The sequence below is a fragment of the Pecten maximus genome, chromosome 2, assembly GCF_902652985.1.
Source record: "Pecten maximus chromosome 2, xPecMax1.1, whole genome shotgun sequence".
In the NCBI taxonomy this organism is placed as follows: Eukaryota; Metazoa; Mollusca; class Bivalvia; order Pectinida; family Pectinidae; genus Pecten; species Pecten maximus.
This window is the reverse complement of record NC_047016.1, coordinates 36,017,163-36,031,683: the sequence shown is the minus strand read 5'-3', so window position 1 is coordinate 36,031,683 and position 14,521 is coordinate 36,017,163. Positions and strand designations below refer to the sequence as shown.

At 37.4% G+C, this 14,521-nt stretch overlaps 2 protein-coding genes across 2 annotated transcripts; one reads left to right on the top strand and one right to left on the bottom strand.

Annotated features, from left to right (window-relative positions):
• Positions 1 to 2,361: 2,361 nt before the first annotated feature.
• LOC117321924 (ubiquinone biosynthesis protein COQ4 homolog, mitochondrial-like) lies at positions 2,362 to 8,245 on the bottom strand. The gene is given in 7 exon segments (XM_033876556.1): positions 2,362 to 2,956; positions 3,417 to 3,472; positions 3,474 to 3,641; positions 4,526 to 4,628; positions 5,519 to 5,615; positions 6,233 to 6,385; positions 8,048 to 8,245. Coding segments are annotated over 7 exon segments (873 nt in total). The 5' UTR covers positions 8,184 to 8,245; the 3' UTR covers positions 2,362 to 2,796.
• LOC117321925 (DNL-type zinc finger protein-like) lies at positions 8,213 to 10,128 on the top strand. Its single transcript, XM_033876557.1, has 2 exons — positions 8,213 to 8,725; positions 9,885 to 10,128. Exons 1-2 carry the CDS (start codon positions 8,253 to 8,255, stop codon positions 9,991 to 9,993), a joined length of 582 nt encoding a protein of 193 aa, XP_033732448.1. The 5' UTR covers positions 8,213 to 8,252; the 3' UTR covers positions 9,994 to 10,128.
• The last annotated feature ends 4,393 nt before the right edge of the window (positions 10,129 to 14,521 follow it).

Sequence of the window (14,521 nt, the reverse complement as noted above, 5' to 3'; positions counted from 1 at the left end):
CAATATGCAAGCAGATAACTTTGTATAGCCAAAAACTCAATGGCACAAACAGATGAACTTGAGCTTCTTTTAAGGCAACCTGGCTCAAATATGCAAAAATCTTTTAAAAGTTTTCTTCTTGAGAACCAACTTAGAAACATGATACATGTTCTGTAGCATGCTGGGATGAAGGGCTGCCAAGTTTGTTCAAATGGATGAACTTGACTTCCATTCGAGATCACACGGGTCAAATATGCTTAAATCTTTCAAAAACTTCTTCTCATTAAGCATGAAGTTCAGAGACCTCATATTGGTCATATAGAATGCTTGAGTGAAGGGCTCTCAAGATTGTTCAAATGAATGGCCTTGACTTACATTCAAAGTCACAGGGGTCAAAAAAGCTGAAATCTTTCAATGCTCTCACTAAGCAATAGGCCCATGCAGAGACCTTATATGGGGCCTTGGAAATAAGTACAAATACACCATCTTTTTTTCCTCTACATTTGTGTACTCTTGTTTACTGTCAAGTGTGAAATCTTTTAATGTTGAATCTATTGGTTATGCACAAGTATTAGTTGCTCTTGTGAGAAGGTGTTGATTGTCACTTCATTGTCTTACGTCACAAAAAAAAAATTCTTTTCTCACAAATTGGTTGTCGCTTCATTATCTTTTGTCACAAAAGAAATTCTTTTCTCACAAAATCCTGATATGTTACTACCAAATGCGAACTATATGAGACAATAACCAATATCTGCTCAAAACATCAGATAACTTTGTATAACGAAAAACTCAATGGCACAAACAGATGACCTTGAGCTTCATTCAAGACAACCTAGCTCAAATATGCTAAAATCTTTTAAAAGTCTTCTTCTTGAGAACCAACTTAGTAAAATGATATTTGGCTTGTAGCATATAGTAAAATGATATTTGGCTTGTAGCATATGCTGGGATGACTGACATTGATCTCAAATTCAAGGTCACAGGAATCAAATCTGCCAAAATATATCAAACTCAGGTGACCGTTAGGCCCATGGTCTCTTGTTAATGTTTTTGTAGTCCTATTTTAGTCCATTTAATGGGTGCTTATATTTATTAATCAGTTCTGTGATACCATATGTCATTTATACAGAAATGAATCTCTCTATAGATATATGTACTGTACATAGTATCTATGCAATGCCATAAACAATCCCGTTCACATTTACATCTGGTTTATACATAATTTGCATGGCAAATGTTTAATATGGAAATATATGATAAATTCTATTATTATTTATGAAAAAACCTAATTATACACAGAATAATATGTTGTTTAGTAGTGTTTGCTCTTAGACCTTGATTGAAGAGACATTTGTATCATTGTGTGGGTATTCTCTGTTGTTTCTGAAAGGGATGAATTGATGAATATTTAGAGATTTAGTTACATTTTATATATATACATGTATATGTATTTCTGGCTACCCACTGACTTCAATTTGTTTTCTTTTACTTATTTATTTGTGGTGTTAAAACAATTGGGGGGAGGGCGGGGGGTTCCATTGGATGTATGTTTATGTGGGGTTCTACTATATACCATGAGTGATAAATATTTAAAGAAATATATTAAACAGAACAGAGTTGACATACTTTGGCATTTGATGATCAAATGAAGATCAAATTCTATCCATACATTTTGAGACTAAATATTAGATAGTAATTAATAATTAATTGATAATTTCCTGGTCACAGACCAGGAAGTAGATGTGATGTATATTTTAATTCATTTTAATTGGTGTTCATTTACATGCATTGTTCTTGTCTGATGTTTACCTTCAAAGATGGTATTTAAAATATTTTGCCTATTCATATAAATTGGTCTATTGCTGAATACATTGGTTTTGTTATTTCTTTGTGTTCATTTAATATTAAGTACACTCTATCTGTTCAGGCCAAATAAAAGAAATGCTGTGTTTCAGGTTTCCTGCCTACCTAGTTGCAGTTATCAAAGAAGCACTATTTATGTCATAATTTCCCTTCTATATAACCTTAGTAAAAAAAAATAATTAAAAAAATTCCTACCTACCTATCCTATTTGTCTCGAGGATAAAACATCAAACACATAATTTTTATTTGGCCTCATCCTCCAATTGTCTTGAACCATCCTTTGAAAAATTTGATGTTGCTAGTTCTCCAACAGAAAGTACATCAGAAAATAATCTTGACAGATATGGTTAATGCTTATTACAACATTTCTCAAAGTATAGGAGAAATTTTGCATGCAGGTATAACTGGTTTTGAGACTGATCCAAACTTTAAAAAGTTACAAGAGATATTAACCATTAACACCATGATTATCAGGGAAATAAATCTCAACAACATATATAAATAAGTTTAAATACTAAAAACTGTTTATTTGTTTATTTTCAAACTTAACACATAAACACAATACATCTTGTTGATAAAAATTTTATTTTTTCCACACAAGGTATGAAATGTTACTGAATCTTTTTGACTTTTTACCCATTATATCAATATTTGTTCTAATCCAAACTTTTCAGAGAGATTATCTTTCATTATTATACTTAATTGAATACTAAGGGATTCATGAAATGCACACTTTCTCAACTCTGATTGGCTTATATGTGTCTCGACAAAAAATCGATTATACAACTCAACAAAGTTCAATTAATATAATCAATTTATCATAAAATTGGCAACATTTGATGTCACTGCTTGCATGCTGGTATCCAGTTGACATCTGACTTGTAATAAATAATTCAGCCTTAAATGACCTTGAAGTCTACAAAGGTCATTAACATCACACTACAGATAAGAGTGTCATTTGAGAACAGGAGGTGGCACTATGTTGAGCTCCGTCCTGAGTTGATCCAAGTCTTTCTCCCATTCCTTCTCCCAGTACACGGCCATTAGGAACTTTGCATCCCTTCCTGTGCGAATGGCCCAGGGAAGATAAGTTTCTAAATGTCTTTTCTGGTGTCTTAAAAAAAAAGAAATTTAATATCATAATGAATTGAAAATAATAAATATATCTTAACGAATCCAATGTGAAATTTGTTAAGTAAATTTTGTACCAGTGACACTGGACCAAGATAAGTCTGGCTAAAAATCTTAGATAAGTACATCTGTACTCATTAATTTTACATGAAGCCACTGGAGCATTCAAATCATAATGACTATTTTCTAGTAACCGTGTCCCTGACCTAGCAACTCTGAAATAGCTCATTCCAGGTATATTTAAATTCATACTTAACATTTTACATAAAATATAGTTTTAATTTGTGAACTGAAGTTTAAAGCACATTATATGACACTGAACTGAAACATGTGTAGATGGGACATACATGACCTCAGTAGCTCTGACCCCCATCCCCTCCCACACCATATTTTTCTCCAAATCACATAACTGTCGGTTGTAGAGGGTATAAAAATGAACTTACACAGGGCCAAGGCGAAGAGGACCAAACACTGCACCCAGGGTACACATTGGAAGTCCCTGTCTGGAAGGCCTCCACCCATTTGACTGCAACTTCGCCCAGCATGCTGGGCTTCATGCCCAGCACAGCATGATAAAGGTCATGGGTTTGTCTGTACCGCAACATCACATACTTCAAGTCTGGATCATCCACAAACTGAATAGGCTGACGAGAATCTGGGGAGAATCCCTGAAAATAGACATGGAGAAGTAGGTCATGAAAAACGGCCATTCCATCCAATGCATTTTTTCAAGAAAACTGAAAGTAAAATACCACATTATCCAGAACGAACAAAGGGATAAGAGAAAGCTGACAACATATAACGAGCATTTTGGACATTAATCATTTAATAATATTTATCTATGGAATGTACACAAAACAGGTTTAAGCTTAATCCTTTGGGATCTGACTGTTTAGTTTCATCATGCTTCCAATGGAAAAATTTTCATCCGTCTTGTCATCCACAGTATTTGCTTGATCATATGAACTTGACAGATACTTCAAGAATACATTTTAATATCATATGTAAATTAATAACATTCCAAATGTGTGCAAAAAAAAATTCTGTCCCTCGAGGTTTCAGACAAATTAAAAATACCTCATAATTTCACCAATAGTCATATAAAAGTATTTTATATAATTACTATAAAACTACACTGCCTCCTTTCACAGTCATTGGTAGAAAAACTAATTAAATGCTGCAACATATTTCCCACACCAGAACAAGATTGGAGAAACATTTTGATGGATGGGCTTTAAGAATTTTCCAAACAGATTCTATTGAATGCTAGTTTGATATTTGGGGTTGGTATTGTTTGAAAGATTGCTCATGTCAATACCTAATGAGAATCTTATGGATTTGCATTAAATGTAAAAATACTATTTTTAACAAATGACAACTAAAACAATATAACAATACTTGGCACTTTAACATATTAATTACATTTTCAGTAAATGAAATTTTACATGCACATTTTAAGCAATGAGTAAATGTATTAAAATATTCATGTGTAAAGACTAACCTCATTAATGCAGACTTTAATAATGTTTAGCAGAAAAAGTAATTCACGTACATTTTTACTGAGGAATTTCCAGTACGCCTTTCCAAATGTTCCCTCAGGAAGACTACCCAGGTATTCTATAGACACAGTGTTAGTGTTGATGACAGGTTGTTCCCTAGGAAAGAGTTCAGATGTTGTGTACATTATGTACATAAGGTGACATAACAGTAAAAATATGCTGGAATGGAAAGTGTAGTATACAACCACTCCAGCACAGTACATAAACACGTCCATATTGAGGCTTGACCAAGTGTAGACTACACCGATTATGGTACAGTCGCACATCACCTTCAACACAAACCACTAAGTCTGAGTCAGATCTCTGCTCACAACACTACTAATTTTCTAAACTTTTATTTCTTTGAGGATACAGTATTTGGATATTATCATTAATTTTATATTTATTAATAGCACCCAAGCATAATGTATTAACAACAATAAATCAATTCTCTAATTTAGATTAGCCAGTATGAGGTGTCTCACAATGTGACTGTATGCCCCCTCCACCTCATATTTTAAATCTAATCCAGCATTAGCTCCCAATTGGGTCCCAAAACATTCACCAACAAAAGTCTAATCATTATCTATATATATATGTACATTAACCTATAGCTACTTCAATATGAAATTCCAAACGGCTTCCTCCTGAAATTATTTAAAACTCTCTCTAAGAGAAAAACTCCTAATAGGGTCCATCCAGAAGATCTATACATTGTACAGTACAGACACTCTATCTTGATACTACCCACAAACTACATACATGCATAATCAGTATACAGTATTGGGTGGTTGGGTCTTTTAACTAGGTGGCCAGGGTTTGATTCACTGACAGGATGTTACGAGGTACGGGTCACCTGCCCACCACTTGGGTTTTCCCCAGGTACTCTGGTGGTTTCCTCCCTCACTAAGACCCCCTCACACATCTCATGCTGGGCCAACATGCACAATTAATATGAGTTCAATTGTTTATATTACACTTTACATGTATAATCAGTGTAAACCTACTCAAGGATCAGCCTCCCAACAGGATCTTCTTCCATCTTCTCTTTCATCCTCCTGATGGCCCAAGCACCACTCACCTCACCGAGTGTTGCTATCATGTCTGCAAATAAAACCAAACAGTACTGAAATTATTTTCAGGAAGGTAAAATTAATATTTTCTTGCTGATATTTTTTTTGTGTTTGTTACAATGAAAATATGCAATTCAAATTCTGGTAAAGCTGTCAAATTGTGTAAAGCCGTAAAACTAAACCGTACCATTTACTGGATCACCAGCATATCAAGCATTTATTTCTCAACAGCACTTCTTGAGGACAATGGAAACCAAGAATGTATTTGCCTTATTATCTAAAACTAAAGTTAATTAGTTAAGTGTGCTATATTACCTAAACCTGATGATAAGTTGCCCTACACATTGAGCAATTGGATATTTAGTTTTCCTAGTATGTCTACTGTGATGAAAGTGAACAATTCCATGTACTATGTTCAAATATAATAATATGGTTTTTGAGCAATAATTTGTCATGCAAAATGTAATCTTGTCTGGATTTGTATACAGTGTGACGAAGACTGTATCAAAATTACTACTCTGAAAGCTAATTCTGACTATCCAACCACTCTTTGTTTTGTCTTAGATGTGGTCCTGTCATGGGACAAACTTGTTCATAGATAGCCTAAGTCCTTTCAATAGTAGTAAGGATGCCAGAACTATCACTGACCATCACGTAAAGGGTTGTACAAACACATTGCAGCAGATCCGAGAGTGAGGAGAACCTTCTGGAAAGTTGAGGTTGGGATATGTCCGGGATAGTTCTCCATGTTGATATCCTCATGATGCAGGCTTTCTGAATCCTCCTCATCCCAAGAGTCACCTACATAATTATAATAATGATATTGTTCTGAACAACAATGAGCTAATAAATAAAAACTAAAAGCAAACAAACAAAATATAAAGACCCAAATATAAGACATCAAAATGGTTAAGATAATGACTATTCCTTATCCTCAAGATCTGCCTTAAGTGTAGCCCGAGTTTCCTCTGGCCCTGACACCATATCTAGGTGTCAGGGCCAGAGGAAATTCGGGCTACCTTAAGTGTCACATCCCTAGGCCTGGGAAAACCTTTGTTCCTTTCACTTCTCTCACAGTTTATTACCTTCAAAAAGGCTTCATGTAACAGAGGTCAGTATTAATTAAATATATTTCAATGCCTGAGGATTTAACCCGGAACCTCTGGCTTAGTAGTCAAATACTCAACCGATCACTCTCTCTAACTGAGCGGCATATGGCTTCTAGTATTTACCAGGGTCTATTCAGATTGTTAAAGTCGGCCAACACCCATTTGAACTTTAATTTGAAGTAGAAAACCGAGTCCATACATGGTTATTAGAGAGCGCAGCTCGAACGGGCGAAGCATGTTCGTGTAGCGAACTTAATGGTAGAGATGTCTCGGAAACCCCCCTTTCCCCCCCCCCAATATACTTAGAGTTCAAAAACTTTCTCAGTAACCGGAAACAGGAAGTCACGACAAGATCCAGTGTTGCGCAAGACTGTATTCAAAGTCACATTCTCGGGAGATTACAAAATATCAAGATTTTAAAAATATGCAAATGTTTGACTTCACACTAGTTAGAATTTGTTAATAAAATTAATCATGAACAAGTTCTTAATTTTTTATATTCAAAACGTAACGGTATAATTTTCAACGAAAATATTTCCGGTGTTTTACGAGTGCAGCTCCGGTCCGTTCGAGTTGCATACAAGTTTACCAAATATAGCACCTAAAATAAAGAGGACTTCCGAATTTTTTGTTGTCGTCTGCTGCTCATCTGCGAGATCTGCTGTCCCGTCACCTTGTCATCGCTTAATCAGTCTATTTTAAGACTTATTCTACGATTAGTTTTTGTAGTAAGTTATCTAAATCATAATTCTTGTTGATATATACTTTATTACAAACCAGTGTATAGATCTGTTGGCAATATATTCATTTTGTAACGTGGGATTTACTATTCTAGTACACTAGATTATGTGTGCTTGTTTCTCGAATTCCATGGGCACCGGGATTGCTGCGCTCTCACATAGGCCATGCCTAAAATTATATTACAGAATATATAACGGTACCAGATTGTTTTCTCACAAGTACCTGTGAGAGATACGGGGACATCTGATAGGATAAAGTAAAATTGAGCGAGTGATACAGGTACTTATTCATTATCTATGTATTCATGGTGATGTAACTTTTTAAGTTACTCTATTAATTTCTGATACTTGACTCGTGTATCATTTCTACTGATCAACACATCAAAAGATACATGAGTTCTGAGCTGTGGTTTCATAACAAACAACGTCAATATGCGTCAACAGGTAAATTGTTTTGAAGTAGCTGAATCCAGCTATCAATAGTAGGTGCTGCTATACGTTTAGCTAGAGTAGCTGAAAATGTCAGATTTCCCCAATCTCTGAATCTGTAACGTTAACAGTGTAACAAACATATATCTTCCTGTGGTGTAAACATGATAGTAATGCCTTGTCACCTTGGTTTGTCGTCGTCTCGTATTTCCTTTTGAAATGTTTTGGCAATACGATGCATCGTTCTCTGTTTAGAAGACGAAAATAACGATGTTTCGCATATGTCAATCTCCTTATATGCGATGCCATGGGCGCAGCCATCTTCGATTACAGCAACCGGAACCGGAAGTAGCACATGTGTCCGTTAAAAAGAAAACAATCGTTGTGGTGATGTCTCGATTATTGCTTCAGTGTTTACGACACATACATAATGCTGGTGACACGCAGTTACATTCGCGTGTATATAGAGGTAAACATTTGTTATCGAACTCATTGAACACACTTTCTGGGTGTTATAGGGAAAGACTCAACAAATTATGTAAGTTGCATCAGAACACAGACCTCATTCGTGGATGTGTTAACGCAAACCCATGTACCTCTCTACAAATTAGACGATTGTCATCCAGCTGTGTGTACCGGAAAGACGAAAAAACATCTTTCCATGATAAAGGGACATCTTCATTGGGACAAATACAAGGAAAACTCCTAATAAAGTATACGTGTAAAGTATGTAGTACAAAAATGCAACACACGTTCTCAAAACATTCATATCAGAAAGGAGTTGTCATCGTGACGTGTTCGGGATGTAACAATCACCATTTACTCGCTGACAACCTCGGCTGGTTTCAGGATGTTGGTAAAAGGTTAGTACCCACCCCAGGGACTTGGCACATATATGTCAACCCCACGTGTCTTTGATACATTAAACGCTAGCCCGAGTTTTCTCTGGCCCTGTCACCATGTCTGGTGTAGGGCCAGAGCGCACTACTATATGAAAACGTGGAATTATCCGACACCGTTTGGTGTCGCTAAGAATTTGATGCAAAAACAATAAAATCGGGTGTGACATAACACCTTCCTTACATATATGGATAAATGAGATATTTATGTACCCCAAAACACCCATTTAGTCTCATATAGGTGTTTTATTCCGTCCGTATAGACCCTCGCTTTACGCTAGTCAAAATTTCATACTTGACTCGACGCCATATTGCTAACTATGTAGGTCGCGGTCCGCCTAATTACCCTAATCTGTGCGCGATGGAGCGAAAAGAAAAAAAAATACAACATTTACTTTTATATATTTTACCGCTTATAATTTATAAATAATGATTTTTTTAATGGAATATAACATCTTTTGGGAAATAATCAACTTAGTTTTCATAATTTAAACTTTGTAAGAAGAAAAACACAATAAATGATATGTGGTCTTTTCGGTCCATTGCGTTCCGATTTGGGTGGTTAGTCGTACTGTCACTTACAAAATGGCGGGTCAACAGTATGAAATTTTGACTAGCGTAAAGCGAGGGCCTGTACGGACGAAATAAAACACCTAGATGAGACTAAATGGGTGTTTTGGGGTACATAAATATCTCATTTATCCATATATGTAAGGTAGGTGTTATGTCACACCCGATTTTATTGTTTTTGCATCAAATTCTTAGCGACACCAAACGGTGTCGGATAATTCCACGTTTTCATATAGTAGTGCGCTCTGGCCCTACACCAGACATGGTGACAGGGCCAGAGAAAACTCGGGCTAATTAAACGCGTGCATTACATGTAAGAGGATTTTTACCTATTCCTCTCAGGCTGTGATATTGAATATATATGTATACATGTTTTAAGTTTGGGATCTTTCAATATTATATTTTTGAACTACAGAAGATGGATAAATAAGGAAGATACTTTTTTTTTTTTTTTATTTAATGCCAGATTTAGAGATCAAGTAAACTTCTGTTAATCTTCCTCTGTGATATATACAACATATATGTATTCTGTGATACATTTTCATCTTTGCAGAAACATAGAAGAAATATTAGCGGAGAAGGGAGAGAAAGTGAGGAGGCTATCAGCAGATGGCAGTTCCATAGAAGTCAATTCGTCAGAATTAGAAAATGGAGACAGATGAATTCACCAGATAGATCGGATATGTGATGTGAATATGACAAAAGTTGTTGATACACTTAATAAATTATATAACAACTTTTAATTTGTACAATGTATATTTTTTGTATGAAAAAATAAAATGCTTACATATTGTGTTGATGATTTTTATTTTATTGATATAATCATATAGATTCTGCCACAGAAAATGTCTTAGCTAATAGGAGAAAATGATCATAATGTCAAACGAGCTGTTTTCATTATCAATTTGGGAAATGAACAAGAGATCCTAGAATGATCCTGGCACCCACCATGGTATAAAAATGATTGGGTCCATTAAGTAGATCTGAAATAACCATATACAACAGTCATAACTAAGGACCAAGGGGAAAATTCAACCCTATAAGGAAGCTTTAAGTGAATATTTTTCAAATTCAATTTGTAGGTTCTCCTTGATCTATATAGCTAGTTCAAGGGGTTCAGTTTAGTGAGTTATCTGGAAAACAAAATAACCAACAGGAGGCCATCTTGGATTATGACAGTTGAAATTTGCTAAAGTTATTCCTCAAGAACTAGCACTTTGTCAGATTTTTAGAGCTACTTTCACATTTCAATTTTCAGACTGGACAGTCGGACAGGTGGCCATCTAGGATTTTAACAGTCTTGGTTTGTTATTACTTTTTCTGAGGATTTACTTACCCAGTCCTCATATTTCATTAAGTGAAGTACATGTTTAGTTCCCTTGGTCTCTTTGTTGTTTATGTTAAAATTGGAGATAACATGGGACACTTTTGGGACTGATAAAAAAGAACAAGTGATTTAAAGATTCTCCATAAAGCATTAACAGGAAAGGGCAGAAAAAATGATAAGAATAAATAAATTTATTAAACTTTCAATTTGGAAAATGATGGCGGACGCCAAGATCCCTCTAGGATTATTTGTTTATTAACCGGATACTATTGTTAATAGTGCACTTACAGGGACCATGGAGAATCTATATACCAAATAGAGATTTGATACCAACATGATTTTAACGGACGGAACCACAGGGGCCTGGCACGATTTTCCAAATGACTGTCCATATATATTTATATGTAATATAGTGTGACACTATAATACATATATATATGGACCGGGCGGATTAAGGGCGATTTGAAAAGATTCCTATCGGGTGACATTTTTATGTGCACGTATGCAGTGACTTTATCTTTATTGGAATCGGATTTTTACCACAGTTGTATATATCGAGTCTCTGATGTAATGTTAGCACTACATTCATATTTTATAACAACAAACTCTCCTTATGTCAAGTGTAGAAATCGCCACGCGCAAAATACAAATCCCACAATCATGAACCGGTCATTGACTAGAATATCATAATCAGAACTCATATCTTAACTTCAAACCGACATTAATTGACTTGCATGTAACAAACTCACTTCTTTTTAAAGGAATTATTGCTTAAGAGAGGAATTTTCATTTTTACGATCGAAACTGTATCATTTTCAGCAAAATGGTCATCGCACGGAACCGAGGCATAGCTATAAAACATGTCTAAAGTTTTTAGGATAAATGATGTGTAGACTAACTTCAACAACAGTAAGTCAATCTGGAATAGGTCGTACAACATATAACAGAAATGGATTTTAAGACGTTGAATATGTTCTATCATTGCAAGAACTGATATTAAAACTGGTCACGATTTGACTTTGTCAGCCCATGTATTCCATATTGCACCGTACCCGCGTTCTGCATGCTGTGTTTTTACACGGCGAGATACTTTTGACAGGCGCCGTGGCGCAGTCGGCAAAATCATATCCGATAGAAAAAGAGCCGACCAGCGGCCTCTTACATTTATCCTTATGAAACGGCCTTACAGAAGCTTTACGGTACAACTGTCATATATGCACACAAAAACTGAAAATTTATTGCCAATGCTTCCCTTTTCCTGTTACGTTTTTTTTATGGTGACTAAAAAGATGGTTTTGGAACGAAACATTTTGAATCTGTTTTGTACAACAAGATTCAATATCTACCGCCAACAGGGGTACATATACAGTGTATGTCCCTACCGCACACGAGGCCAAATATACCGTGTAGGCCCCTACCGTCAACAGGGACCCAAATACAGTGTACGTCCCTACCGTCAACAGGGACCATATACCGTGTACGTCCCTATCGTAAATAGGGACCCATATACAATGTACGTCCCTACTGTCAACAGGGACCCATATACAATGTACGTCCCTACCGTAAACAGGAACCCATATACAGTGTACGTCCCTACTGTCAACAGGGACCCATATACAATGTACGTCCCTACTGTAAACAGGGACCCATATGCAATGTACGTCCCTACTGTAAACAGGGACCCATATACAATGTACGTCCCTACTGTAAACAGGGACCCATATACAGTGTACGTCCCTACCGTAAACAGGGACCCATATACAGTGTACGTCCCTACTGTAAACAGGAACCATATACTGTGTACGTCCCTACTGTCAACAGGGACCCATACACAATGTACGTCCCTACTGTCAACAGGGACCCATATACAATGTACGTACCTACCGTAAACAGGGACCCATATACAATGTACGTCCCTACTGTCAACAGGGACCCATATACAATGTACGTCCCTACTGTAAACAGGGACCCATATACAATGTACGTCCCTACTGTCAACAGGGACCCATATACAGTGTACGTCCCTGCCGTAAACAGGGACCCATATACAATGTACGTCCCTACCATCAACAAGGACCCATATACAATGTACGTCCCTACCGTAAACAGGGACCCATATACAATGTACGTCCCTACTGTAAACAGGGACCCATATACAATGTACGTCTCTATTGTAAACAGGGACCCATATACAGTGTACGTCCCTACCGTAAACAGGGACCCATATACAATGTACGTCCCTACTGTAAACAGGGACCCATATACAATGTACGTCCCTACTGTCAACAGGGACCCATATACAATGTACGTCCCTACTGTCAACAGGGACCCATATACAGTGTACGTCCCTACTGTCAACAGGGACCCATATACAAGGTACGTCCCTTATGGAAACAGGGACCCATATACAATGTACGTCCCTACCGTCAACAGAGACCCATATACAATGTACGTCCCTACCGTAAACAGGGACCCATATACAGTGTACGTCCCTACTGTAAACAGGGACCCATATACTATGTACGTCCCTACCGTAAACAGAGACCCATATACAATGTACGTCCCTACTGTAAACAGGGACCCATATACAGTGTACGTCCCTACCGTAAACAGGGACCCATATACAGTGTACGTCCCTACTGTAAACAGGAACCATATACTGTGTACGTCCCTACTGTCAACAGGGACCCATACACAATGTACGTCCCTACTGTCAACAGGGACCCATATACAATGTACGTCCCTACTGTCAACAGTGACCCATATACAGTGTACGTCTACTGTCAACAGGGACCCATATACCGTGTACGTCCCTACCGTAAACAGGGACCCATATACAATGTACGTCCCTACTGTCAACAGGGACCCATATACAATGTACCTCCCTACCGTAAACAGGGACCCATATACAATGTACGTCCCTACTGTCAACAGGGACCATATACAATGTACGTCCCTACCGTAAACAGGGACCCATATACAGTGTACGTCCCTACTGTCAACAGAGACCCATATACAGTGTACGTCCCTACCGTAAACAGGGACCCATATACAGTGTACGTCCCTACCGTAAACAGGGACCCATATACAGTGTACGTCCCTACTGTAAACAGGAACCATATACTGTGTACGTCCCTACTGTCAACAGGGACCCATACACAATGTACGTCCCTACTGTCAACAGGGACCCATATACAATGTACGTCCCTACTGTAAACAGGGACCCATATACAGTGTACGTCCCTACCGTAAACAGGGACCCATATACAGTGTACGTCCCTACTGTAAACAGGAACCATATACTGTGTACGTCCCTACTGTCAACAGGGACCCATACACAATGTACGTCCCTACTGTCAACAGGGACCCATATACAATGTACGTACCTACCGTAAACAGGGACCCATATACAATGTACGTCCCTACTGTCAACAGGGACCCATATACAATGTACGTCCCTACTGTAAACAGGGACCCATATACAATGTACGTCCCTACTGTCAACAGGGACCCATATACAGTGTACGTCCCTGCCGTAAACAGGGACCCATATACAATGTACGTCCCTACCATCAACAAGGACCCATATACAATGTACGTCCCTACCGTAAACAGGGACCCATATACAATGTACGTCCCTACTGTAAACAGGGACCCATATACAATGTACGTCTCTATTGTAAACAGGGACCCATATACAGTGTACGTCCCTACCGTAAACAGGGACCCATATACAATGTACGTCCCTACTGTAAACAGGGACCCATATACAATGTACGTCCCTACTGTCAACAGGGACCCATATACAATGTACGTCCCTACTGTCAACAGGGATCCATATACAGTGTACGTCCCTACTGTCA